General features: G+C 45.0%; 1 protein-coding gene across 8 annotated transcripts in view; it reads left to right on the top strand.

The window, feature by feature from the left end:
* Positions 1 to 27,529, top strand: part of FAM168A (family with sequence similarity 168 member A) — a 209,155-nt gene that overhangs the window by 99,439 nt on the left and 82,187 nt on the right. For all 8 annotated transcript variants that reach the window (XR_012773866.1, XM_075491333.1, XM_075491332.1 and 5 more), the window contains one exon: positions 7,697 to 7,784. Coding sequence is in view for 7 of the 8 variants with exons in the window: in XM_075491333.1 (XP_075347448.1) it covers positions 7,715 to 7,784 (70 nt within the window). In the remaining variant the exon portion in view is untranslated. The remainder of the gene's footprint in view (positions 1 to 7,696; positions 7,785 to 27,529) is intronic.

Below are 27,529 nucleotides of genomic sequence, written 5' to 3'. Positions count from 1 at the left end.
TCTCTCTCATGTTTGGTTCTGTGCCGCCTTATGTGAAGTAAATAATTTTTGGTACAGATATGCAAACACTCAGCGGAGAAAACAGCACTCTCTTTCCAAAGAAAAGCGTAAGGAATGGGTCCCTCAAAAGCGCTTACATCCCAGTTTCACAAAAGACGAAGGCAAAGCACAACCTAAGCGGTATGGGAAGTTAAAGGGTAAGTCACCTTGACACAAGGACTGTCGTGAAACAAGACGGAGAGGTATCTGTCATCCGGAAAAGCTCACATTTGCATTATTTGCTATTTTCTTTACATTTGTATTTAAGCTTAGATCTACTATTTAAATTTTTTTTGCGAACTTGAAAGATGCGCGTGTCAGTGTCACTCTTTTAAGAACCCTGTAAAATATACTTATTTCTCTATTTATAAATATCTTAGTCTGAAAAGAAAATGAAAAATAACTTCATAAACTTCCTGAATCTTGCATACCAGGTTTATTCTTTTCTTTTAGGATTTTTTACATCTCCTTCAATGTCATCTTTCTTTTCCTCTGCCTCTGTACAGTAGAAGTGGGAAATACCCCTATTTCTGTACATCAGAGTGGGAGAGGCGTATAAGATGCCAGATCCACCAATGTCTGCATAGAAATACTCATGTTAAAACTTGTTTATGTGTAAAAATTACTGATGCCCACCAGTATTTGCAGACTCAAGGCCTGAATGCCTTTGGGAAGCAGCGGAGCTGGTCGCGGCGCTCTCAAAGGCACAAAGTAAACTAACGATAGAGAAAAACAACACGTTCCCGTTGACTTGTGTATGTAGTAGTTGGAAGGTGGTGGTGATACCTGTGCTGGTTTTTGAGTGCTTTGAGTGCTCCCGTAGGAAGAGGATGAAGTAGGCGATGTCCTAGGGTGTCACCAAGGATGGGGGACAGAGTCCTCTCCTTGGGCAGCAGCAGCAGGAGAGCGCGATGCAGAGCACGAAGCCCAGCTCTGGTCCAGCGAGGCGAGAGCACCCGAGCGTAGCTCTGCAGCCACTTCACAGCACGGCAAGGTCAAGCTCAGCATTCACGGCACAGGCGTTTTCATTTCCCTTCTCTTGCTGCTTGGAAATCCCCCGTGCAAACTCGATTTGACTGGCGCGTTGGCCGGCTGATGGCGTGGTGGCCGCCCGTAGGCTGACCTCTCTTGTGTTTCTCTTTACCCTTCATCTGAAGTAATTTCCTAGTGTGATGGAGGCATGTCATGAGCTTTCACAGGAAAGCTAAAATAGCTGAAAATGTAACCAGGTTACAGCCAGAGAGTATCCCGAGACTGTTTGCTAGCAGCTTATTCCCATGCCATTCCTCCTGGAGTTACTCCTTCAGCTCCTGGCTGGAGTCTCAGCAGCTTCTAAGCAGCCTGATCTCCTTCTACGACAAGGTGACCCGCTTAGTGGATGAGGGGGAAGGCTGTGGATGTTGTCTATCTAGACTTCAGTAAAGCCTTTGACACGGTTTCCCACAGCATTCTCCTGGAGAAACTGGCTGCTCATGGCTTGGACGGGTATGTTCTTCGCTGGGTTAAGAACTGGCTGGATGGCCGGGCCCAAAGAGTGGTGGTGAATGGAGTTTACTCCGGTTGGCGGCCGGTCACAAGCGGTGTTCCCCAGGGCTCGGTGTTGGGGCCAGTTCTGTTTAACATCTTTATCAATGATCTGGACGAAGGGATCGAGTGCACCCTCAGTAAGTTTGCAGATGACACCAAGTTGTGCGGGAGTGTTGATCTGCTGGAGGGTAGGAAGGCTCTGCAGAGGGACCTGGACAGGCTGGATCCATGGGCCGAGGTCAATTGTATGAGGTTCAACAAGGCCAAGTGCTGGGTCCTGCACTTGGGCCACAGCAACCCCATGCAACGCTACAGGCTTGGGGAAGAGTGGCTGGAAAGCTGCCCGGCAGAGAAGGACCTGGGGGTGTTGGTCGACAGGCAGCTGAATATGAGCCAGCAGTGTGCCCAGGTGGCCAAGAAAGCCAATGGCATCCTGGCTTGTATCAGGAATAGCGTGGCCAGCAGGACTAGGGCAGTGATGGTGCCCCTGTACTCGGCACTGGTGAGGCCGCACCTCGAATGCTGTGTTCAGTGTTGGGCCCCCCACTCCAAGAGAGACATTGAGGGGCTGGAGCGTGTCCAGAGAAGGGCAACGGAGCTGGGGAAGGGTCTGGAGCACAAGGCTGATGGGGAGCGGCTGAGGGACCTGGGGTTGTTCAGCCTGGAGAAAAGGGGGCTGAGGGGAGACCTCCTCGCTCTCTACAGCTGCCTGAAAGGAGGGTGTAGAGAGGTGGGGTCGGTCTCTTCTCCCAGGTAACAAGTGATAGGACGAGAGGCAATGGCCTCAAGTTGCGCCAGGGGAGGTTTAGACTGGATATTGGGAAATTTTACTTCACTGAAAGGGTTGTCCAGCATTGGAAGAGGCTGCCCAGGGAAGTGGTGGAGTCGCCATCCCTGGAGGTATTTAAAGGACGTTTGGATGAGGTGCTTAGGGACATGGTGTAGTGGTGGGCTGGGCAGTGTTAGGTTTAGGGTTGGACTCGATGATCTTAAAGGTCTTTTCCAACCTATACGATTCTGTGATTCTGTAACTGAGCATCACTGTCGTGGCGATTGGGAAGTGGTGGAAGCTCCGTGCAATAGAGCAATACTTGTGTTTGTCTGTTTATAATTCATTTTTATTAGTCTTTTTGTTGTGTATTCATGGCCACGAGCAAGTGCCGCAAGTTATTGTGGTGAAGGAGGTTTAATTTTGCTAATCCTGTTTTATTCCCATTTCAGTGTAGCTTTTTGAATGCCACAATGCGGTGCCTGTAATGAATTTAAAATGTCTTTTTGAATGGTATTGTCTTGCAGAATGTATTGGAAGCTCATCTGAATGTGCTTTAATACGAGATGCTGAAAAGAAAGAAAATCATCCAACTGAAATGCCGTTCGCATGGACTCTTTCATGCTGGCTGGAAATAACGCCCTGCATACCGAGCAGGGAGGAAGCACAAGCGTCTTCCTCACAGTACACTCAAACCCCTAACGTGATTACAATGTTTTTATCTCGGCTAAAAAGCATTTTCTTTCATCCTTCTCAATAAGAGTGTTTCTTTTTCCCATTTGGTCCAAGACCTAATGCAAGCCAGACGCATGCAGCAATTTTCACCAAAAGAGGATTTATTTGTACTCTTTACACCCGGAAAAGTGCAAATGAAACGATGACTGCATTGAACAAGGCACTTTATAAATGCAGCCGTGAGTCCGTCCTTGTCCGGGAGCTTACAGTGGGACAGGCAAGGCAAGTAAGGAGCGAGAGGGGGACACGGTCACAGAGGTAAGGTGCCCTGACCCAGGCATGAGCAGCTCTGGGAGGGGGATTCGGGTCTGCTGAACCCCAGGAAATTTGGTGCCTTTTTATTTGATTTTGCTGCCGAGGGTCATCCAGGCTCTCGGGTCCAGCTGTCACTGCGTGGTCCTGGGTGGAGGAACACACGTTCAAGTGAAAGGCAGAGGGAAGAGGTTGGTTTTCAGGCAAGCTGGGTCCTTGAGCTGGCTCACAGCAACCGGTACTGCTGCAGAGGAGGATGCTGGGTGGTTTTTGCTTTTCCTTTTGTCATTCCTGGGGACGAGAAACTCAAAAACTATTTCTTGGGCAGGAAGGCTCAGCTGAGTAGGAGGCTGGCTCTGTGTGTATGAGAAGGAGAATGCAGGGCTGGAGTAAGATGGACCCATGATTTCGTAGCTTTGTTGCAGAACATCCTCAACTTACAGATCCTCTGAAATGGCCGACACGAAGAGCTATGTGCCCACGCTTGGCTGATGAAGAGGATGTGGCTTTCTGCAGCCATTCGGTATTGCTGCAGGGATCTCCCAGTGGTCCCCTGGGCAAAGAGCAGCATTCAGCACCATGGGCACATTTGTTGAGAGCGTAGTCCAATGTCAGGCATCGTGCTGTTAGTTGGGTGGCCCGGCACCTAAAATGGAGCCTGGATATTGACTTTTCTCCTGGGAACACAGGGATGGCTGGATGGGATCAGATCAAAGGTCCTCGCAGCCTAAAAGCCTGTCTGGAAGGCTGTCTGGGGGAGAGGAGGAATTGCTCTGTCCCTTGGAAGGCTTTCCAAATCCCACCATCCCAGCAGAGAGGGACATGGTGAGGCAAGCAAAGCAACCAACCACCCCTTGAGCATACAACACAATTATTTCTTCTAATGCCTCCACTTGCTTGGGTTATGAGAAGGAGTGTGCGATTGCTGCCTCTCCACCTTCTCCAGGTCATTTGCCAGCAGTGTGCCCAGGCGGCCAAGAAGGCCAATGGCATCCTGGCTTGTATCAGGAATAGTGTGGCCAGCAGGACTAGGGCAGTGATCGTCCCCTGTACTGGGCACTGGTGAGGCCGCACCTCGAATGCTGTGTTCAGTGTTGGGCCCCCCACTACAAGAGAGACATTGAGGGGCTGGAGCGTGTCCAGAGAAGGGCAACGGAGCTGGGGAAGGGTCTGGAGCACAAGGCTGATGGGGAGCGGCTGAGGGACCTGGGGTTGTTCAGCCTGGAGAAAAGGAGGCTGAGGGGAGACCTCATCGCTCTCTACAACTGCCTGAAAGGAGGGTGTAGAGAGGTGAGGTCGGTCTCTTCTCCCAGGTAACAAGTGATAGGACAAGAGGAAATGGCCTCAAGTTGTGCCAGGGGAGGTTTAGACTGGATATTAGGAAATTTTACTTCACTGAAAGGGTTGTCCAGCATTGGAAGAGTCTGCCCAGGGAAGTGGTGGAGTCCCCATCCCTGGAGGTATTTAAAGGACGTTTGGATGAGGTGCTTAGGGACATGGTGTAGTGGTGGGCTTGGCAGTGTTAGGTTTAGGGTTGGACTCGATGATCTTAAAGGTCTTTTCCAACCTATACGATTCTGTGATTCTGTGATTTGTGCTTTTTTTTATAGATGTCTGTCACATTCCCTGTCCCACTGGGCATTTCTTGTCTGGACTTCAAGAGTCCTATTAGAGATTTAACAGTTAATTATGGCCAGGAAATCTCTGCAACTCTATGACACCTCTCTCCTCCTTTTTCTCTCAAGTCCTGTTTGTGGCATCTGTTACTTAAAGCATCACGTACTAGTAGTAACCCTTAGGCTACGTATATTACCGGTGTTTTAATTCGGAACAGTACTGCACTTTGGAGGTGACTCCCACCAATTGCCTTGTTGTTTCTGTGTGCAAAGTGGGTTTGGTGTGCGTGGACCAGATTTCTTTCAGAAGCTTCACTCCAGTTGTCCATCACGCATCCCTCCAACCTCTCATGGGACATACAGGTCCGTACCGGTGATGGACATACCAGTAAAGGACATACTGGTGATGTCCTTTGGACAACTTCAAACCATGTGTCAGGTGGGGACGGGACTAAAAACCGGACTAAATCTAGTTCCAAGGAAACCCTCAAAGCGCAGAGGGTGTAGCCATAGGAGCCTCAGCCCAAAATGCTTTGATTGCCTGATCATGTCTGATTGCACCAAAGTGTTTGTTAATGTAGAAATGTCTTTGGAGTTTTATAGTGCTTTTCCTTGTCAGAATATTTTATGACCATTAAAAGCTCAAAACACCTTCTTGCCTTATCCCCGCTATTGATGTGGAATCTTCATTGCAGGGTGATGATGGAATCGAATTGCAAAAAAAAAGTCATTGACGGTGACATTTGGGTAAAAAGGAGGAGGTTTTGGCTTCCTGGCTTGTGTTTAGAGCGGCAGTAGATGTTCCTCGGGCACTGTGCCGTGCTGGCACTTCTGGGCAGCAAGTTCCCTCACCTTGTTACTGTCAAACCATCTCCTTTCAGATGCTTTCAACTTACTGAAAAAGTACCTGCTTGGGTGAAACATGTCCTACGTGCTTTGGACAAGGAAAGGCTTTTCATTTTGGTGCCTTGCGTACGATGATTTGTTCAGAGAAATAACGTGCAATTGAAATGTGGTGGTTGGGCTTAAATCAACATTTTTTTTCGCTAGAGAAAAGAAAAGAATTTTTGTGAATATAGATGGGTTTTGACCTTCATCTTCCTATGAAGAAGTCGTATTTTTTTTAAAGCAGGGGTAGGTAGGTGTCGTACAGCGTATGCAGACGCGTAACATGTTTGGTTGTCCACAGTTTGAGGTATACGTATGAGCGCATCCTGTATCCGCCACATCCTACGCTGAAATAGCCTCCTGTGTTGCATGGGATCTGTATGGCAGCCCAGGCTTTTGGACGGACACTTACAGAAGCGTTCACCGTCTCGCAGATAGATGACGTTGGGTTTTCTCCTGTAAATGAGGACTCAAGCCAGAAGGCAAACACCCGCTTGCCAGGGACAGGTTCGCCAAGACTCGGAGCACTGCCTGGGGACGTGACGGCCAAATGGCCATAAACCCCTTATACTTGAATGTAAATTCCCAGCCGTGATGTCTCATGGGCGTGAAGTTTTGCATTGATTTTCCTGTTGATCTTAAGTAACGCTCCATCGTGTGTAACTGAAGCCGCTGGAGTAAATACATGTCTCCCTGTAGCTTTGTCTTCCAGCTTGCTTTATAACCGTGATTTCCTTTGCTTTGAGAATTGCTCTTTCTGTGCTAACTTAGGGGTGGAGGGAAGGCTAATTAATTAAGCAGTAATTGTTGTCAAATCAATTGGTGCTAACATTTAACATTTGACTTGTTTACTATCCTGAGGTAAAGCGGAAGGAGTTAATGATCTAACAAATTGTGCATCCATCATGAGAGACTTGTTTGGAAAGAATGGTTTTATTTATGAACTGTAAAATAATACATTTAAAAAAAACCCCACATTTTGAAGCAAGATCGTTGAGGTTCTTGTGTGAAATTGTCACTAGATAGCTGTGGAGACAAATGCGTCGCCTAATAAAGCTTAATGACTGATTTTCCCATTAATCAGAATTGAGAATGTGCTTCATTAAGATAATTAACTGAGCCAGTTGCTTAACTGACAGTTAGTAGACACAAATTCCCAAGTTACTTGCTTTCCTCTAAATAAAACTCACGAGAAGCTAACTCGGCACTGCTTCATCATCTTTATTGGAGAGAGAAACAGAAGGGCTGTTAAAATCTCATCGCCCGGGTTAGGTCCGCGACTGCATCTCCCAGTCTGGGAAGCGGTGGGATGCGGTGGGTGGCCTTGCACAGGACCCAAGCCTTGGGCTCGAGGTTATTGTAGTCAGCTCACGCTGAAAGCTCACAAATATTTGCCGCTTTCCATCTTGCCAGCAGCAAATGGTCTTTTATCTGCTAATTTCTGAAAGGTCAGGTCTTCGTTGTGGTTGTTTTTGTCACCCAAGAACTATTAGCTCCTCCAAGGGGGAGAATTCCTTGTCAGAATTTGTGGCTTCTCCTCTTTGTTCATCGCAAGCTAGAAGTGGGGTCATGAGTCCTGAGCCCCCCTGAAGGCAGGGATGTGTAAGATTAATCTGCTCCGGGTACATTTGTAGGCAGAATATGCAGCGTTGAAGAAGTTAGGGGAATTAACTGAGAGATCCAAAACTTGAATTATTAAGTATGCTATCTGGTTGTAACGTCTAGTTGTAAATCCTTGCCTTCGCAGCTCTCTGTGTCTTGAATTATAACACGGTAATGCTATCACGTAGCAGAAGACTCTCTGCACAGAAGACGACTCTGGAGCTAACGTAAGGCAGTCGTCTCAACTCTGCTTTTCTTTTGTCCTCAGAGTTCCCGGTCTTCCACCATGAACCCTGTTTACAGCCCCGTCCAACCTGGGGCTCCCTACGGAAACCCGAAGAACATGGCGTATACAGGTAGGACCGGCGTTCAGCGGCTCTTTCATGAATGTCCGTATTCGGTGGTGAGAGCAGATGATCGTTAATGAGTGGTTAATCCCTTAACGGAGGGAGAAAGAATTCCCATCAGGGAGCCAGATGGGAATGTGGCTTGCAGGAAAAACTCGTCAGCAAAGCCGATGCAGTAAGGTTAGTGAGAAGAAATGCATCTGAATTCGTAAGAAGAGGATGCCCTGGAAATCCTAAAGAAAAGGATCAAAAGGGAGTTTCTGTAGACAGACAAAACACACAAGAAGTTGCTGGGGGAGTCAGCTGGGAGCTGGAGGGCTTGCCTCCGGAGCTGAACTGAGCGACTCGGGTGCACGTGCTGGAATAATCCTGCCATAGAAACGAGGATCCCACAGGCGAGAGCCCGTTATTTGGAGAACATGCAGTTATTGTTATAGGTGGTGATTTAAACTGCATTATTGACTGATTTTTTTTGTTTTCAAGTTATGCTTTGGTTGAGTTAACAAACAAGTCTGCTGTCTGTTTGCAGTCCATCTTTAAAAGCGAGTTGTCTAAAAATGTCATCTTCAAGACTCGAAAAAGGCATTGAAATACGTTTACCATAATTATGTAACTAGTGGGGAACTAAAGCGTACTGTTATGGAAAAAATTTAGCTGAGAGAGAAATAGTGCTTCGGAAAAAGAAAATCTCAGCTTAGGGCTGTGTGTGGTTTTCCCTCTGGATTATGTGTACCAGCAGTTGTTGTTCTGACCTTGTCTAAGCACCTGACAAAATCAGCCTTGGAAGACTCCTTCTGCTAATGTTTTCTTCAGTGTAATCAGCTATTAAGTGTCGTATCGTGTTAAGACTTCCTTCTTTATATTTGCATTGCCAGTTGTACGTGTTGACTTTCACCTAATGTGTGAAATTGCTTGGGAGCGTGCTTTTGTGGGGCAAAGTGGTCAACAGCAAATGAACATCAAATACTCTTAGCTACTTCATTTGCAAAAGATTCTCCTTGACTCGTAGCTGTTTCAGCTGGTAGATCAGTAGGGCTGGCTGCGTTGTAGGAGACACGACTGATACTCTGCGGAGCGGAGAGTTCCTCAAAGGCGTTTTGCCCCATTTTTATTCACCCTTTCTTTTTCCCCATCAAATTTATGCATGCTGCTTTGGTGGAGATCCTGAAGCTCGGGGGAGCTTTGGTCTCGCAGTCAAAGCACTAGAGGCTTGGGGAAAAAAAATCTCTGTGAATAATAGTCACTTCAAAAATATCACCATTGTAAGAGGACTGCAGACTCCAGCAGTGCTTGGGTGATAGAATGAGCTCATAAGTGCACAGTTATTTTCCTACACTAGAAATAACAGCAATTTTGTGCTTTCCAGCACAAGGATGGTTTGGACAAGAGTCTACTTCTCTCCCACTTTATCTTTTTTTTTGGCACGTACTCAAAGCTCCACCTTAATATCCATGCAATGTAGATTTTCTACATCTGCTTTCATACAATCCTGAATGTTCAGAAGCTGCTTTCCGGCACTCGATAAGACAATTTTATTTAAATATTGAGGTGCAGATTGGATAGAGTTTGTACCTTGACCTTTCTGGAAGGAGAATTTTCGAGGGTGATTTCTGGTTTAGATGAATGAATTCTACATGAGTGCATTCTGAATAAGTCAAATGGCAACATTAATAGGATGTTATCTTCTAAAATAACCTGCTGGTTAATCACCGTGAAGATCATACTGTGCACTTAAATATATAAAGCTATTGTCTGCCTTGGCCAGCTTGTACCAGCTCTGGTAGGGATCATGGCGAGGTGGCCCCCATGAAACTGGTTTCACCCCAAACCATCGGACTTCAGGCATCTGTCTTCCAGAGTTTCTGATAAATGAAGAGAAATCAGTGGCAGATGTGCGGGATGACCTTGGAGAAAAAAGTTGGAGGAAAAATATAACGAGGTCCTTAGTTATATCAATGGAAAAACAAAGAAGGGAAGATTCAAGTGACTGCTTGAAGGCAGGACACCAGAGCAGGAACTGAATCATATTAGTGCTTGGTTTTTCCATTGCACAGGTGTAAGGTAAGGAGTCGGTGGGCTGAATTCTTACAATGAAGTCCCAAAATAGAGAATAGGTTAAAAAGTGTTTAAACGAAGAGCTATTTTCTTTGCTAGGCAAATAGTATTACAAAATCTTTTAAATATGAATTTATTTGAATGTTTAATGAAAGACCTAAAGTTATATTGCAAAAAAGGGGGAGAAAATTTAAATTCTATCCTTTGTGGAGCAAAGACAGGCAACTCCTGAGGGTGGTCTCAACGGTTATTAAAAGAAGGTTGCCACGTCTCCTGCATTACGAGTGCCAGGCTCTGTCTAATTCTTGCTTTCCATGCTTAGACTTCATTTACATTGCTTTAACTTGCATCATTTAGGTACGTATCAGTATCTAATGTAGCCACAAGCTATTCTGGAGGATATTTAAACTCAGAGAGACAAACAAAAGAGATTTTTCACAGGAGAAGCATAAAGTTAAGGAGTTTGTAGATGCTTCCTTCTCAAATTGCTTTGAAAATAATCACTAAAGCATACGACGTGGTAGATCTGGAGGGGATGTTGACTGCCATCGCGTGTGCAGACCCCTTCCATGGTCCTGGGAGCTCGTTACAGCTTTGGGGCTTAACGAGTGTCTCAGTCCTGATGGGCAGCTGAATGGACGAGTTTGCTCGGAGCCCCTCATTTGGAATGCCGTGTCAGCAAACCGTTCCCGTGAACACTTCAGGAGACAGAGCGTACGACGTCTGTCCCGAAATTTTGATTTGAGGTATAATTTGGCTTACAATATAGAATTTATACAGTATATGACATGATTTTTTTTTTAATCTCATATTTTTGCAGTAGTGGAGGGCACTGAAAAATGTTAAAGCCGAGCTTTACGTTAGGCAAGAAAGGGAAATAAAAAACCTGAAGTGTAATAAAGTTGAGGTAAAGGTTGTTAGCCCTAGGCTATGTTCTCCGTTTGGTTTAGAGTGCAGGGTTTTTTTTACCCCAAATCTAGCACAGCACGTGTATTCCTTAAATTTTTGTCTTTAAAGATCATGCATAAACCATGAATTTCTAACCTTGTGGAATAAAACTTAGGTGGAGTATATGCGGAAGGAAAACAAGGATGGTAATCAGGATAGCGGCAGGTTGAGTTCTATGCTCTTGTGGCTTTTTAGTGTTAAATGTGAATGGTTTTGGTTGAAATAATCAGTTTTAATCTGTTTTTCTTCTCATTCTCACTTCTTTGTTGTTTTCCATACCTGGTGGGCTAGTGAGAGAGGTCCATTTCAAGATAAATAAATTTTTTGGTACCAAATTGGCTGCTCGTGTGTTAGGGAGAATGGGAAATCCTTGGCACATATCAACGACTTGATGTACCATACGTTTATTCAGATTCTTAATTTTTCCCTTTCGATCTTCCTTAAAGAAAATGTGAAGGACATTTATTTCCTAAATGATTTTTAAAGTGTGGTCTGAATTAGATGGCTTTTTATTGGAAATTATGATTAAGTTAAAAAAAGGAAGTTTTAAAATAGGCTTATTAGGTGAAACAAAGTCAGAAGTGTTAAATTCATAAGGGAAATGTTTATCGAAACGTTCCCCGTATTTGAACGAATAGATTTATTAAGCAAAGGTGGTTTCTCATGTAGTTAGTATGTCTCATTTTTCAGGGTCCTTAAGACCCGCAGATCTGTCGGATTGCAACCTCCTTCCCGTTTTCCTTCCTAAACTGAAAGAGGAGAATAAGCCTTGTGCCTTGTCTGCTAGCAGCGCTTTCTCGCTGTTGAACGAGCTGGTTGTTGAGCTGAGCTAAGGTGACGTGGAGAGAATATTCTCGCTGCAGACGGAGCTACGTCTGTCCAACGCCGGGTTTGTGCTCCAGCAAGTCCTCGTTCCTCGTGCTCGGCAGGTGACTGCTTCCACTTCGCTAATTCGACGTATTTTAGAACCTCACCGGCAAACGGTGATTGAGTGTTGTTTACTATTTAATTAAAACAGACTGTAATTAACTTGGATCTTCATGTAGGCTGTCGTTTTAGTTGAGGTTAACTTTAAGATGTATTTAAGGACTCTCATTTGCTTTTTTATTATTGGTAGAATTCACTTTAGCTGCCCCAAAGGTGAGCTGCTGAACCGCCTGGTTTTCCTTTGCCACGTTATCCTTCCCATTTTCTTGCGTCCGCTTTTGCTAAGGCACCGGTCCTGCAGCAAATAGCTTAGCTCGTTGGTGTCGAATCAGGGATGAAGAATCAGTCTCTCCTGTAGCTTGTTTGACTTCAAGCATGAAACTATAAAAGTGTTTGTTATAGCTCACACTATTATCATTTTCCCTACCAGAAGCTGATTAATATGCTGATAAGATGCTGTGATTCATGAGCCTTCGGTAGACTGACTCTGTATTCGTCGTAGTTATTACTAAATAATGAATGATACTAAAATCCAAGAGCCCGAAGATGGGAAGCTGGTTAGTAAATCTCCAAGGAGTTTGTGTCACACCGCTCTAGTGCACGACACTTCCCAGGTCCTGCTGCCGCAGCAACCCGCTCGGGAGCTTCCGTGCTCAGAAGAGACGTTCTCCAGCTCAATTTTTCCTGATTTGCCCGTGGTTTGCTTTGGACAAACAGCCTCGTTTAGGTTCTATGTGCCATGAAGCAATATTTCTATTCCCCCTGCCCCCCAATTACTGAAGGTAAAGGAAAAATGCTTTTATTCAATAGATTATTTGAAATTTTAAAAGGAACAGGACAAGTTCTGTTTTTCTAGTTTCTCACTCTTTATCCGTCCAGAAAAATCACTAAGCAATATGGATATATTCTCTTCTGTTCCTTCTTTGGCCACAGATTACTGATGATACTGTTCCAGATGATGGTTGTCCCCCTCTACCTTTTCCCACATCCAACCCTCCACTTGCTCTCTGGCAAAAATTCACACCGTTTTCTTTCGAACTCCTTGTCCTAGTCCTAAATCCCTGCTGTGGAAGTGCCGGTACTTTTCTATCTGGTGCACTCACCGTTTGACCCTGCCTGAGGTCTCTCCTGGTCACCCAGATTCAGAATTGGTTGCCCAGTTTTAGGTACCTGCAGTGTGGATGTGAATAATCCCCTGAGCTGCTTTAATGTTAAGGGGCAAGAAAAGAGCATCTCCCATGGGGTCTGTTTTACTTATGAGCCATTGGATTGCATCCTAGAAGTGCTCCTTTCTCTCTGATCCTGAGGTGTATTGATGGCTGACTCAGATGTAGACATCTACACAAAGTGGTCTGTGTTTGGTCTTGAGTCTCATCCCTGGGGTTTGTGTCTGAATTATTTACCCCAGGTCTTCTAAAACGGTAAAATCCATTTTAAAGAGATTCTGTCTTGACCAGGTTATGTGCCTGGCTCTTGGCTGGGAAGGGAAAGGCGAACCTGTCTTCAGAGGTGTGGGGCAAGGAGGGATGGTAATTCTCTTTCTAGGCTGAATACTCCCACCACATGTAAAGCGTGGACACCTTGCCCACTGAAGGCCAGCTGGGCCGGTCATTTCTCAAACACAAAGGTTTTTGGCTCTCATCTAATCCCTGCAGCCTGTGGCCATCACTGCAGTCTGTCCTCAAGGCCATCAGATCAAGGTTGTTTGGACTAGTGAGGATGCTTGGTCTGAAGCCACATAGGTCACTGATCTTCCCACCTCTTTGGTCTTGCTCAGGAAAGAGTCAGGCATATGCAGCTTGGTGGCAGCCAAGGCCAGCGTCGCAGAAAGCAACGGCAAGGAGTCCTCAAGAAGGAGGGTCCCACTCTCCTAAAGAGTGTAGAGAAGACAACCAAATCTTTGTTTCTTTCAGGAACCAGTAGATCATGGAGTATGAATGTGAGCTTCTGTCATCAAGAAGCTTTCGCTGGGTGGCAGTATTCAAATGGCCTAATCCTCTGGTTTTGATAAATAAAAATGTGCGTTTCACAGTTCTGATATCTAATGCACTTGTCCTGTTGATAGGCAATTAGCCGTGAGCAGCCCCACTGCTACGGGTCTGTAAGGAGTTCACTTCTCCAGGCGTGCTGCTCAGTGGGTGCTACGGGGTCCTCATCTCCAACCTGCAACTCGCAAGGGATTTCCCCAGAAATGTCGTAGGGTCAGTGTCACCCTGTCCGGGACAGTTTATCCTTAAAGGAGGCAGTGCCTAGCGTCCTTAAATCCGACCAGATACAGGCTGGGAACTCCCCGCTTCTTCCGCCTCCGTTGCACGTAAGCCTTGGGAATCCCAATGGCAGTGTCTGCACGTGACGGATACCCTCCGTCCTTCTCCCAGGGCTTTTCCTCGTTTGTCAGGTGGAGCCCCCAGCTTTCCCGTGTCTTTGCAGTAGGAATTCCCTTGTCTCTTTTGCTAATCAACCTTGTCTCTTTTACTCAATTCCTTTTTCTCTTTTACTAATGATTTGTATCCATCCTGCATTCAGGTTTCTGCCGTGGATCTTCTGCTGCTTCTCCGCTTGTTTTTTGTTTCGGAGAGGGCTGGGAGGTGGCACCCTCCATCACCCCCTTCCCTGGCGTTTTTGGGAAAGATTACCAGTCAGCAGAAGCCTCGCTGCTGCTCTTCTGGTCCTTCTCCTTCTTGCCTTGCTCGTTCCCTGGAATCTTTCACTCCATCCCAGCTATTTTTCCTTCTCTCTTGCAGCCTGTCAGCCTGGCCCAGCTGGCAAACACCTGCGTGGGTCCAGGAGAGCCGCACTCGTTTCACCGGGAGGAACCTGATGCCTTTTAATGAAAGGTCTTTGTGCGACTGGCTTCTGTTTAGCTGCATTTCCACAGTGGATTAACCTAGACTGCCCAGAGGCGCTTTTAGTGAGCCTCTGCAGCACACGAATGTGAGATAAATATTCAAGGGTAGCTGCTCGGCAAGTTTTATCCTGCACGAGATTCACCAAAGCATTTTGGGGAAGCAGAGGAGTAGTCTAAAGCAAGGAAGACTTTGAATCCCATTTACAATTTATCGGTGATCTTGCTGGAAGATCCAGTATGTTCTTCCTCAAGTAACAAATGTGTCTTCTTCATTTTAAAGCATAAAAGAGTCTTATTTCTGATGATTTAAGGAGAAGTCCTGGCTAAGAGCTTTGTCATTTGTATGTAGAAAAGCGTGGTGTCTCCCTGTGTCACTTGTCAACCTTTTTTACGCTGTCTGCAAGGTCTGGGTTCATTTGCTTTCCAATTTAATTGATTTTCCTGCTTTTTCAAGTGGCAATCTCTCTGTGGGATTTTTGAGAGCACTGAGAAAAATATATGATGGTAATATAATTTTAATTTACGGTACAATGCACGTGTGCAGTTATAGTTACAAGATTTTGTGATAGAGAGTGGGCATGGCTGGTAGGCAAATACGTGAGTCAATATATTAATTACTATTTTTTAAGTTAGTGGAAAGGCATCAGTTTGATATTCTTCTTGTGTGTCTGAAATCTTGGAGATCTTTCGGAGGGATTCCCGAAAGGGTTAAAGATTTGTGCGAGCTGATGCTTTTATGTTTGTGAACCGTACTGGCAGGCTGCACAAGTCTGAAGCAAAAATTGTACAGCCATCAGAGTCTAATTCTGTCTAAATCTTTGTAGAAAGGTGGAGAACAGAAACGCAGTCAACCTGACAGCCGTTGCTCTGGGCTCTGTGTTGACCAGCGCTGCTCGCTGAGGATGGGTTTCCTCTAGGACCCTCCACACCTCTGCTATTGCACGTGAGCGAGCCCTGCTCCATCCTCTTTGGACATGGAAAGCTCCAGTGCTTCCTCCAGCACGTCGAGCTCTCCCACCTGTGATTTGGGTTCCCTCCATAGGACCTCCACACGCTCCAGAAGAACGAGATGCATCCATGAGCCGGGCGGTTTGCTACACTCCCAAACTGCAAACTCCCAAGTTTTTGTCATTTTTTTTTCCCCCCCAGGTGCAACCACAACATTTGTTCGGACATCATGATTAACAGAGGGAATCGGCATCCTCCGCCCTCCGGTCATTGGTTTTGTTGGCAGGACAGGAGGTGCGGGATTCTCACGTGTGTTTCTATCCTAATCCGTACCATTTGTATTCGTTGTTGAACCTCGGACACAACTGCAAACGTGAGAACTGACCTGATTGACACTTGACTGTTCATTTAACTTATTGGTATGTTGAAAGCTGGTAGCCTCCAATTTTGTAGAAGAGGGAAGGATGTTCCAATAGGATTTCTACAGTCGGCTTTTAATCCTCCTTTGCATACTCTTTGTGGGACAAAGATAATCCTAGGCTTGATTTCAGCCTTTCCTATTAACTTAAAATTAAAACTTTGCTGTATTATTCTCTGGAAAGGCTGGGCCTTTGATAACAGATTAGTTCTTTGGCCAAGAAAACCAAGTTCTTTCAGAGCTGCTGTGTGCGAAGAGGATAAACTTGACTTTTTTTCTGTTCTTTTTGGCATTCCTCAGCACATTTGTGGGGAGCGCCGAGGAACACGAGGCAGATGGCTTTGATGCTGACGCAGGCAGGGTTGAGGTGCTCTCCTCCTTACTTTTCCTTCTTCTTGTAAGATCTGCATGCATGTCTACCCCTTCCATTGATTGGGAAATGCCATTTCTGGATTTAATTAGGTGATCCATTGCTTACCGGTTCTGTAAAACAGGAATTTTAAACTGTGTTCAGGGTGTTGAATTGATTTCAGGGTGATTAAAAATGTATGAAGTGGGTACAGTGAATATTTTTCCTCTGGCGTTTCTTCATGTTTATTAATTGGTGTGTATAGAGCAGACAGGAAAATCATACTTGACTGGGAGAAGCATGAGCTCTGACTTGTGTAGATTCTTGTTATTTTTATGTTTAAATGCATAATTTTCATACAGGAATACTTCCAAACAACTTGCTGAATTTCTTGGTGTTGGAAGCTGAGTTTCGGTGCTCTGGTTAGCTGAGGAACGATGGCTAATTCACCATCTTCGTAATAAAGTAACTCCTGGACTTTCTCGAAGTCATAAAAAGCATGAACCCCCTAAGGAAATGAGGGACCAGTTTTCTTGTTTGGGGGGCGAGGGAGAAGGAAGCGGAGGGGTTTGGGGTGAGATTAGGGTTATTTATGAGTGTGTGCAATAGCCGTAGGCTGTATTTGGGTGGTTCTCCTGCCAACGGCAGCACCGTTGGATGATGGACGTGGAGGCCACCCCATTGCACTCACCTCTGGATGGACGCAGGTTACCGTGCAAAATAGGTCTTGGTGCACGGAAGTTTGGGTGCCCTATACCTGTGTTTCAAGACAAAAGACTTCCTTTCTTTTCAGTGTTAGAAATGGAGGCATAGTAAAGCTCCTTTGAAGAAAATCATTCGTAAACATCTCATTACAGATGCTTGTAGGCTCAGCTGGTTTGGAGATCGGTCCAACTGATGTCAACCTTCCAAGGAGTTTCACAGAAACTTCGGGGAACATCCTTCGCCCCTTGTTTTGTAACTGTTTGTATAAGGTTTTACACGCTTTTGAATTTCCCTGTGTTGTAAATAAACAGAATAGTCTCAGATCTTAAAAGCAAACAGAACTCATGTTATGTTTTCCTGAATGACCCCATTGTGTGCCTTTTAATCCTACGTGCTCGGTTGGTACGTGGAACTGGTTTACGCTCTGCCTCATTTCTTGGCTACAATATTGATTTTGGTTTTTTTCCCCATAGTGGAAAAGAAATAAAAAGATTAAATGACTAAGGCTGAAGAGGGCTGGAGAAAATGTGTATAAGGCAAAGAAGAAAAAAAACCATAGGTGGAAAAAAAGAGATGGCCTTGGAAACATGTTTTGAAGGGGAAAGTACTCCTTTGTTTAAAGAAAATAAAAGGTGAACGGACAATTTTCTTGTGTGTTGGTTACTTCTGTAGAGTATTGGCACATAATCTGAAATCGTTCGCTCACTTGGGGAAGAAATAAGCTTTATTTTTAAGCATGAACTGTACCAAAGCGCTCTCTTATGTAGCGTGTAGACAAATTCTAACCAGTGATTTGGGCTTTTAAGATGTATATTCAGTATTAAAATTGGTGAATGTAATTTTTTTCCTTGTCTTATTTCTTAGTCTCTGTAGAGAATGAAATAGAATGAAACTCTTTTTTGGTGGCTTTGTTAATTGATAGCGTGTTTCTAAGCCATCTTCTTTTCCTTTGTTTTCGCCATGGCTGTATTGTTTTACGCCATTTAAAACTTCTTTTTCTATATGTTCCCTTTACTTCCATATGTTTTCCTATACGTTCCCTTTACTTTGCTGCTGAACGACAAGGAGCCTCTGTATCGGCAGTCAAAGATCACGTTGGCCATCTTGGTATGGTGTCAGCGGCAGTTCGGTTCTCCGTGCCTCTAGGTCACATTGCCAAGTCACGCTTGATTTGCCATACATCAAATCTTAAACTTATTTCGGCTTCGTTGCTTTCCAAACCTCCATAATGACTTCCCCCCTCCCCGTAACTACCTCTGGATGTCCAGTTTGCTCTGTTGAGAAAGCTCCTGATGTGGGTGGTGGTCCTACTATGAAGGCCCTCTACCAAGAGATTATTTTAGGGATCTCCCTCCCCTTCTTTCCAATCTAGGACACCTCCTTTCACGAAGCCACCGTGTCTCTCTTCCAATGGTAGCAATTGTGGACAAAATAGTCCATCCGTTTTTAAAATCCTTCCTTCTGGAGGTGAAGAGCACCAGCAGAAGCCTGTCAGCAGTCGCTAAATGGGTCAGTGATTCTCCGCAGAGCACCTTGGGAGCCTCTGCCATGGGCGCCGTGGAGCTGGAGTGTGACCTTGTCATTGTGTGAATTTGAGATGGGGGTTGTTCATAAAACAAAATGAAAATGTCTCGTAGCACTGAAACCCCGCGCCCGCTCGGAATCTCTCAGCTGTAAGTTAAAATCTCACCGAGTCTAAAATAAATGGCTTTTTCCGCATATTTTTTTCTGTCATTTGCAGTTCAAATTCATATCCTCGCTTGTTTTTCTCTGTGCATACTTGCACACCACACATTCAATACCTCTTAAATCCCCAGGTGCTTCAATTAAATGATTGAAAATAAGCTCCAATAATGCCTCATGATCCATTGAAAACCCTTAATATTTGCTGCCTTTCCTCCCCCTTTTCCCCCCTTTTTTTTGTCTGGCACAGCAAATAAGTGGTTAGATACTTGTTATATTTTTGCAGTCTGAAGGTAATAAATTAAAATTTTGTGGCTTGACTTCTGGAAACACATTTGTGGATTAAATATTGAATTTTTCTCCTCTCCTGGTGCACAATTATTTTTTATACCGTACGCAGTCAATGCGATACAGTGCAGCAGTCTGTACGTAGAGAAACGTGATCTGGTACGGGGTCGTAAAAGACCTTTATAAGCTTCGGAAATAGTTCCCTGGTTTGTACCAGATCTGTAAATTACCGAGTCTATTTTTCTACTGTGCTTTATACCTAACGTCTTAGTTTTAGTTTAATGGGGATCAGCTTTCCCAAAGTGGCGCGGTTGAGCTCTGGCTTGTTAATCTGTTTTGCTGTGCTGTTTGCGTTAGATTTAGCCTCGTCTGAAACCGAAATCCGGAGTTGCTTATATGCAAACGCATTCGTATACTTATTTTAAAGTGCATGTGCCTGCCTTTCCCTCTCCCTGTGCTTGCTGGCATTCGGCCTCATTTCATCTAATGCAGTACTGGGCTAGAATTTTAATGTCTCTGCGGCCAGCGATGATTTATTAGATCCCAAAGCCCTGGCTCAGAGTGCAGGAAGAAAATATTGCATCAGTGAGCTGGCTTGGCACTGCTCAAATAAATGAGTCTTGAAAGACTCTTTAGTGTTACGGCCTTTTTTTTCTTTCCCCTCCCCTCGCCCCCCCCGGTCCTTCCCCCATCCCTGACCCCTGCGTTTCTGCTGATGTTGAGAAGTGCTCGTTTCCTTGCAGGAGTTGCCATCTCCGGGTCTTTTGACGATAAATGCGTTTGTCAACAGCCTCGTCATATAAAGCCCTTTGAATCCCCGCGGTCGCTTCGCGTGGGGCCGAGAAGGAGCTGTAATCCTCAAGTTGGGAAAAAATGAAGCTTTTGTGGCAGGGCACAAGGTTGGGCTCCTGGCGATGAACCGGTGGTGCCGTAGCATTGCCGTGCACGGGGAAGATGTCCCCGTGGTCCTTGTTCTGGCCAGCACGTAGTGCCATCAACTCTATGCTCAACACCTCTTTGGGGTGGCACGCTTCCAGAGCAGCCTTGTGGGTCATTGTGGCTTGGAGCTGAGCTCTGCGGGGGGATATTTTACCTACTGTAGGTTTTCAGAGTCTTTGGAAAACATGGTTTCTCTATTGTGCTTATAGTAGCCAATAAATCTTTGTTTAGCTGGGAGGAAAATTGTGCTACTGCTTGAAACGTCCCCGCAGGTCAAGGCACGATGAGTTATGTCTTATCTGTCACTAGGTTTTTCTCTCTTGTATGTGCTGACGGAGAGGTGATTTAATTTTGTAAGTATGTTTTGCCTCCTTCACAAGACAGGAATGAGAGCAGTAAATATCAGCGTTGTCATTGCTCCGCCACTGAAAGGACCAGGTTTTGGCCATCTCTCCTGCCAGTATCACCGTGCTCCTGGCCACCCTACCGACACGTCACTGCGGTGGGCTCCTCCGTGGGGTGGCCATCTCTACTTGTGGTTTAAAGTAAAGCATAAAGGAGCTAATCCCACTGCTTACAGATAAGACGGCTGTGCTTGCTGCTGCTGTTGGTCCTAATGATGCTCCTTGTGTCACCAGCTGAAGGCAGGTGTTGGGTGGAGATGCTAAGTCTCCTGTGGGCAGGGAGGGACGTGAGAGTTGCGTTAGGTGGGCAAAGCTAGCTACCATCCACTGCTTGTCCAGAATATTGGGGGCACTTCTCATGTCTGCATCAGAGCCTGTCATGGAATCACAGAATGGTTTGGGTTGGAAGGGACCTTAAAAATTATCTACTCCAACGTCCCTGCAATGAACAGGGACATCTTCCACTAGATCAGGTTGCTCAAAGTCCCGTCCAACCTGACCTTGAACACTTCCAGTGATGGGGCATCCACAACTGCTCTGGGCAACCTGGGCCAGTGTCTCACCACCCTCATCGTAAAAAAATTCTTCCTTATGTCCAATCTAAACCTACCCTCCTTCAGCTTAAAACCATTGCCCCTTGTCCTGTCACTGCAGGTCTTGGTAAAAAGTCTCTCTTAGAAGCTCCTTTTATATCTTGAAAGGATGCAGTAAGGTCTCCCCAGAGCCTTCTCTTCTCCAGGCTGAACAACCCCAGCTCTCCCAGCCTTTCTCCACAGCAGAGGTGTTCCAGCCCTCTCACCATTTTGTTGGCTTCCTCTGGACCCGCTCCAACAGCTCCATGTCTGTCTTGTGCTGGGATCCTGTCTTAGCGCTGATCTGGGGAAAGAAACCCAGCACTTCAATATTCCAGAGAAGAGCAGCAGCCTGTGACCACCACCCTGGTGCTGGCCATGCTCACCTCCGAAGCTGGTCCCCAACGGGTCCCTTCTAGAGTGCTGTCAGCCCAGCAGCCTTTCCCCTGGGGGAATGTCTAATTCATTTCACTTCATAAACAAAATAATTTTGAATCTTTTCATGAAGAAGAAGAATAAAGAAGAAATCAGGCTGAAAAGATGAGCTCTCAGAAGACTTGAGTTGTGGGCAACAGTTATTGGATGTGAGGGTTGGAGGGGGAGGTCCAAGAATGAAACCCTGGAGTAATGACAAGTGAAGAACTTCATATCTCATGGTTAAGAAATTCTCTTTAGTAAGTAACCAAGGACAGCTTTGGCCTTATGCTTGATTTGTTGCCATCCATTTACACTCAAAAATGATGTTGCTATCTCTTGTTATTAGAAACGTAATGTCTTGCAGAGAAGAGCATCCGTCTCTAGGGAGAAGCAGTTGTCGATTTTGGTGGCATTCCCAGGAGATGCAAAGCACATGATAACTGTAAATGAAATCAGATAGGGGAAAAAGTAGATTTTAATAGCCTAACGATGAGTTGTTTCATTCAGAAAGATATGACTGTGTATGCATCTGAACTTCTGTTTACCTCTAGTTTCTTCTTATTTCAAATTAGCAACTATTTCTTGAGGTGAGGACCATTTTGTGCTGCCTGTTGAAGGCGTGGGTAAAGGTGTGGGTACTGCTCAGGCATTCTGTTGCCAGAATGTTTCTCTCTCCTCTGAAAACAGTTAAGGAAACAGTAGTAAAATTAACTATCGTAGGAATTCCAGGGTGAACAGAGCAGTTTTGCATAAGTGAAGACACCGTAATGATTATGTAGTCTTTAAATAGGGCACAGTTTGCTTTGAGCCTATTAATATAATTCAAGGTCTAGGACTGCTGGACTCAGACTTACGGTGCACACCTACAGCATCTCATTGAATGCACGAGCAGCAGGTTGGTGACTCTCAGGTCTCTTGCAGCCGTCTGAGACAAATTCAGACCTTAGGTGGGGGGATCATTCCCTGCAATTACCCATCTCTTTCTGTTGGCTTTGGAGGGTTTAGGATAACAGCGCTTCTCATGCAGGGACCTCAGTTTGGCTCTTGACCTTTGGTACATGCATTTGAACCTGGTAAGTTTGTCTCTTCTTCAGCACCTGACTCCAGGGTGCAAGGAGTTAAACTGTAAAATCAGTGGTTGACATCTCCCTGGCTGATGGGAGGGAGAGAGCAGAGATGCATTTCTGCTTCTGTGTTCAACAGAACGCTTGAAGGTCAGTTCTGCTAGCTAGCTGTGAGTGATGGAGGCTACAAGGGGGTCCACGTGTGTTACACTCTGTATTTGATATCAGTTTCCAAAGATGGTGGGAGTTGTCCGTGTCATGCAGCTTGTTGCAATGTCTCTAGCAAAATGCAGGGAGACGTGTCGAAGGGGAAGGTGACTTCTTAAAAAAACCCAACACGCGCCTCGTCTCCCTCTTCCTTATTCTGTCATATTCGCACGCTCACGACACCAAGGTGAATGTATTCGCAGAGTCTGCCAGGACCACATGCATGCCCGATGGAGAATAAGGCATGCAGCCGTCAAGTCCTCATCACGTCTCTTGGGTCCCCTTCATTGTCAGAGACCAGCTGGTTTTTGGATGTGCTATTTGTGCCCTGTAGGAGTTGACGATGATTGGGATCTTTCTCCTCGTCATCCTGTCTCGCCTCTTGTCAGTCATCAGCGTTACTGATTTACTTACTCCCCCCTTTTCCCTCTACCTGGGAGTCTTATGGCTCTCATCCTTTTTCGTCCCTAGTTTGGGTGTCTTGAGAAACTGGACATCCCGTGATTTTTAATGTGCTGTGATCTCAACGACCTGCTGACGCAGGTGCCATCAACACATGTTTTTCTCTTAACCGTTCTTCTGCTATTTCTTCAACAAAGAGCTGCATTATTCTCTCTGGCAGCCATGGGAAGGCCTCCACCGAGATAAAATAAAATCTTAGAAGTTTCAAATTATGCTGAAACTAGTGAAAATAAATGATAAGCAGTAGTGTAAAAACAAGTGGCTGATGACAAGTATGTTTGAAGGATAATGTTCGTTGAGTTCCCGCTCCCCTTGAAGGAGGGTCCATGGGCGTGGGGCTGGCATTTGCTTTCCAGCTTACCCAGCGTTCCCATGCCAAAATCCACTTGCCAAAACGCAGGGACTCCAGGTAAAGAGGGAAAGCTGGCATCAGCATGGCCTTAGCTAGCTTGGTCCTATTAATTTGTCTCCATTAAAACGATAAATCATTCAGGCTGCTGCTTCTCTGAGTGTAAGTGGTGCTTCTGCCTGAGCGGTTGGCCCAAGCGACCTGCCTGCTCCCTGCCAACGTTTCTGCTACTTGTCCCGTAGTAAAGATAACGGTTATCTAAGCACTCAAGGGCAGAGGAGAGCATCTCCCTCAAAAAGGCATCATGCATCTCCCCGGGCATTTTCATCTCTGGCTTCTTTTCTATCCTGTCGGTGCTTTGGTTTGGCTGTAGAGTTTTTAAATTTCTTTTTTAACCAGGCAGTGCGTTATCCCTCCCTTGCTTCTCCCCAGCTGTCTGGTTCCTAAAAGGCAGTAATGTGTAATTCTCCCATCGTGGATGTTAGACCCGTTATGAATAAAGATGAAGTGGAAGTGGAATGCTTTCCCATTAATTTAAAACTCTGGTTATCATGACAACAGGTTACAACTCTCTTCATTGCCATGACAATCTCCTGCAAAATTGTTAAAATGTCGTCTTATAGTTATTTTTAGTTTGTCCTCTATTCCCATGGAGACCAACTTTTACTTGAAGTGTTTGATGCTTTGTGCTTGGAGCCTTTAATGAGCCTCACAAAAGTATGTAAGTCAGTAAAGGCAGAGACCTCCGAGGTCAACCGATCCCTCCGTCAGCCCTTGCGAGAATGGGCTGTACAGTACGCTTTTCTACGGCTTTGTTGTCTTACGTGCACTTCTTTTCTTTATTATCTTCTCTCGTGTGATTTTTCACATTTGCATTTGCTGTAGTGCCTGAGCACTTGTATTCTTCTTTGCACGTGACCCTATTTGTTGCATTAAATTCTGTCTCAAAACGTCGGATTCTGTACAGGGCACTGGAAAAAAAAATCTACAAGGGAAAAAGAAAAACTATAGAAGACCGTGAACAGGACGCTTAAAGTGGTAATGTGTTTTTAGTTGCTGTGTAGTTGTTTTGGGGAAGAAAACGGCACATAAATGAAGTTTTCTCTCTGTCTTTCTAGCAGTTTGCAAAGGAAGTTTTACTGGAGTAACATTTGCTCAATCAGCTAAAAATGTACTAGCTTATCATTAAGCAATATTACAAATCACCTCAATTATAAAAGGAAATAAAACTACTTTGTGAGCCTCCCTTTTTCCTGCGCTTTTGTTTTCTCCCCAGGTAGCCAGTTCGTGTGATCCACGGGAGTCTCCCCCTCATCAGCTGGAATTAGAAATTAAAAGTAGTAAGAACGAATAGCAGAAAAACAGGTTGGAGCCGTCGGACTGTTTCCCAAAAGCTGGGCAAGGCTGACTGCCAACTACTATTTATTTACGAAGTATTTATCTTGCTGCTTCTTCAGTGGGTGTGAGCATGGCTACTCCGAAGTAAAAAAATGGCAGAATTGAGATGGCATCACCACTTGTGCTGCGCTGGAGAGGGTTAGCAGCGAGGTGATGCTATGGATTAATCCGGGTTTCTTTACATTTAGGCACTTGCTGTTAAAATTTAAAAAAAGGACACCTTCCAGTATGGCACCTCCGAATTCAGATCATTTGAACAACATGTTTCTTTCACAAAGATTGAAAAAAGCGTATTTCTCCAGGGAGCTGACGTTGGCTTGATCCATCCCTTGGTGCGACGGTTGGGTTTTCATGATCCATCCTGCTGCCATGGTTGGGTTTTCTCTGCAGGGCTCCACAAACAGCACAGCGGATCAAAGCCTCCTGTCCATGCGTAATTCTGTGCCCTCTTCCGCTTTATTGCCTGTAGGTTTATATTTGTGAGAAATATCTAATGCTATCTGCCTCAGCCTGGAAGTCTTTCCTGAAGGTGCCTGAGACTCTGTAGGCGTTTCATTTGTATTCATCACACCTTGAGTAAATGGGTTTTCGCTGTACTTGGGAATTTTTTCCACGTCTAATAACTATTACAGTTTTTATGTAGTTTCTTGATAGCCATCTTAAATTGTTGTATTGTTAATACTAGCCTAACTCTTAGCTTTACTTCCTCAGCCTTTGTCGTACGTCCAGCCTTTGCGTAGTTGTAGACACGCATCGATATCCCATAAAAGACTTTTTACGAAGGCCTGCAGGGGCAGGACAAGGGGCAAGGGCTTTAAACTGAAAAAGGGTAGGTTTAGAATGGACGTAAGGAAGAAATTCTTTATGATGAGGGAGATGAGACACTGGCACAGGTTGCCCAGAGAAGTTGTGGGTGTCCCATCATTGGAAGTGTTCAAGGTGAGGTTGGACGGGGCTCTGAGCAACCTGATCTTGTGGAAGGTGTCCCTGCCCATGGCAGGGGGGTTGGAGTAGATGGTCTTCAAAGGTCCCTTCCAACCCAAACCATTCTGTGATTCTATGAAATTGTCACTTAGCCAAACTACCCATGTTTCGCTATCTTAATCTTTCCCCCAAAATCAGACCTTCTGGCACCATAATCCTTTTAGGTGCTTTTCACTAATTTTCCTGCAGGTTGGCTTTGTTGGGATGGGTTTGGGTCCCTAACAAACCATGCCTGGAGGTGCTCGCGCTGGCAGAAAGCTGGATCATCAAGAGTTTCTTGTGACGAAGCTGGTGTTGGTCAGTGCTCCTATTTCTTGAAGTAAAACTGGTTGTTTTAAGAGATGGCGCAAATATACAGATAATATTTCTGTCGATAATTTTAAGCCTCTCTAGCTCAGGAGCGTATCATTGATTCTAAAAAGCTCTTTTTAAATGGTGTAAAATCTTTCCCTCGCTGGGATAATTAAATCCTTTTGCTCTTTAAGGTCACTCTGAATCTTTTTATGGCTGATAAGAGCCATCAGAATAGTTTTTTAATGTCTTTTGCTTGCAGAATCTCAATATTCATCAGAGTCCTTTTGCTTTCCGGTGTGTCTGATTTTGCATTTTCCATGCGGAATCAAAGTATAACATGATTTCTGCATAACTCAGCCCTCATCTCTAACATTGTATTGTTATTTTGGTAGCAGGATTTCCTGGGAAGGTTAATGGTTCAGTTCTGCTTTTCAGTTACAAGTGGTAGTTGTGAAATACGGTTTATTTTTGTAGCACTAACCGTGGCGATCAAGATTTTTATCCTGATGTTGCTCAGCCTTCTGCAAGATGCAAAGAAGATATAGGCCTGAAGCTGGGCATATAGCGCCCAAATGAAATAATAATCTGTAAATCCCTTTGGTAATTTTTTTTTGTACCACTACTTGCAGAGAACGTTGCATAATCGCGCCGATATTACTCGTGGTGAATTACTCTGATTGTAAGGTGTGTGGCTGTATCTAAGTGTTTCCGCAGAATTTTGGACACGTGCCATACTCAAAATAATTTCTTTGCCTTTTTTGTGTGTGTTTAAGAGGGCATTTAGCTGTCCCCAGTAGCAATTGTTACTACAATGGCTGTTATCATTAGCAATACAGGATATAGCTAATATAATTTATGCAAGTTATTAATAACGCTGCTGATAGTTTTCATATTGAGTGGGTTTTGTCACTTGAGTTTTTTGTTTCTTTTTCCATTTAGACTAGACTAGACTATTTCAGTTGGAAGGGACCTACAATGATCATCTAGTCCAACTGCCTGACCAATTCAGGGCTGACCAAGTTAAAGCATGTCATTAAGGGCATTGTTATTCGATTTTTCATTTGCATTTCTGTGACCAGTGAATTAATTTTATGAGACATGTTGCTTAACAAAATACACCATGATCCGTGCTTTCTCTAAGCTTGGGACCAGCAGCTGCAGTGAAGTGCAATGAGAAATCTCCAGGCAAGGAAAAACGGAGTTTCCTTCCTCTTGTAGGGCAGATTCAGACTAGATCTAAGGAAGAAATGTTTTACGCTGAGGGTGGTGAGACACTGGCCCAGGTTGCCCAGAGAGGTGGTGGATGCCCCATCCCTGGAGACATTCAAGGTGAGGTTGGACGGGGCTCTGAGCAACCTGATCTGGTTGAAGATGTCCTTGCCCATGGCAGGGGGGTTGGACTAGATGACCTGTAAAGGTCCCTTCCAACCCAAACCATGCCGTAATTCGATGATTTCTCCTTAATGTAGATTCCACTCCAATGACTTTTGGAGTA

Source organism: Mycteria americana, chromosome 1 (genome assembly GCF_035582795.1).
Source record: "Mycteria americana isolate JAX WOST 10 ecotype Jacksonville Zoo and Gardens chromosome 1, USCA_MyAme_1.0, whole genome shotgun sequence".
In the NCBI taxonomy this organism is placed as follows: domain Eukaryota; kingdom Metazoa; phylum Chordata; class Aves; order Ciconiiformes; family Ciconiidae; genus Mycteria; species Mycteria americana.
The sequence above is the reverse complement of the archived record's forward strand: the minus strand, read 5'-3'. Positions and strand labels throughout refer to the sequence as shown.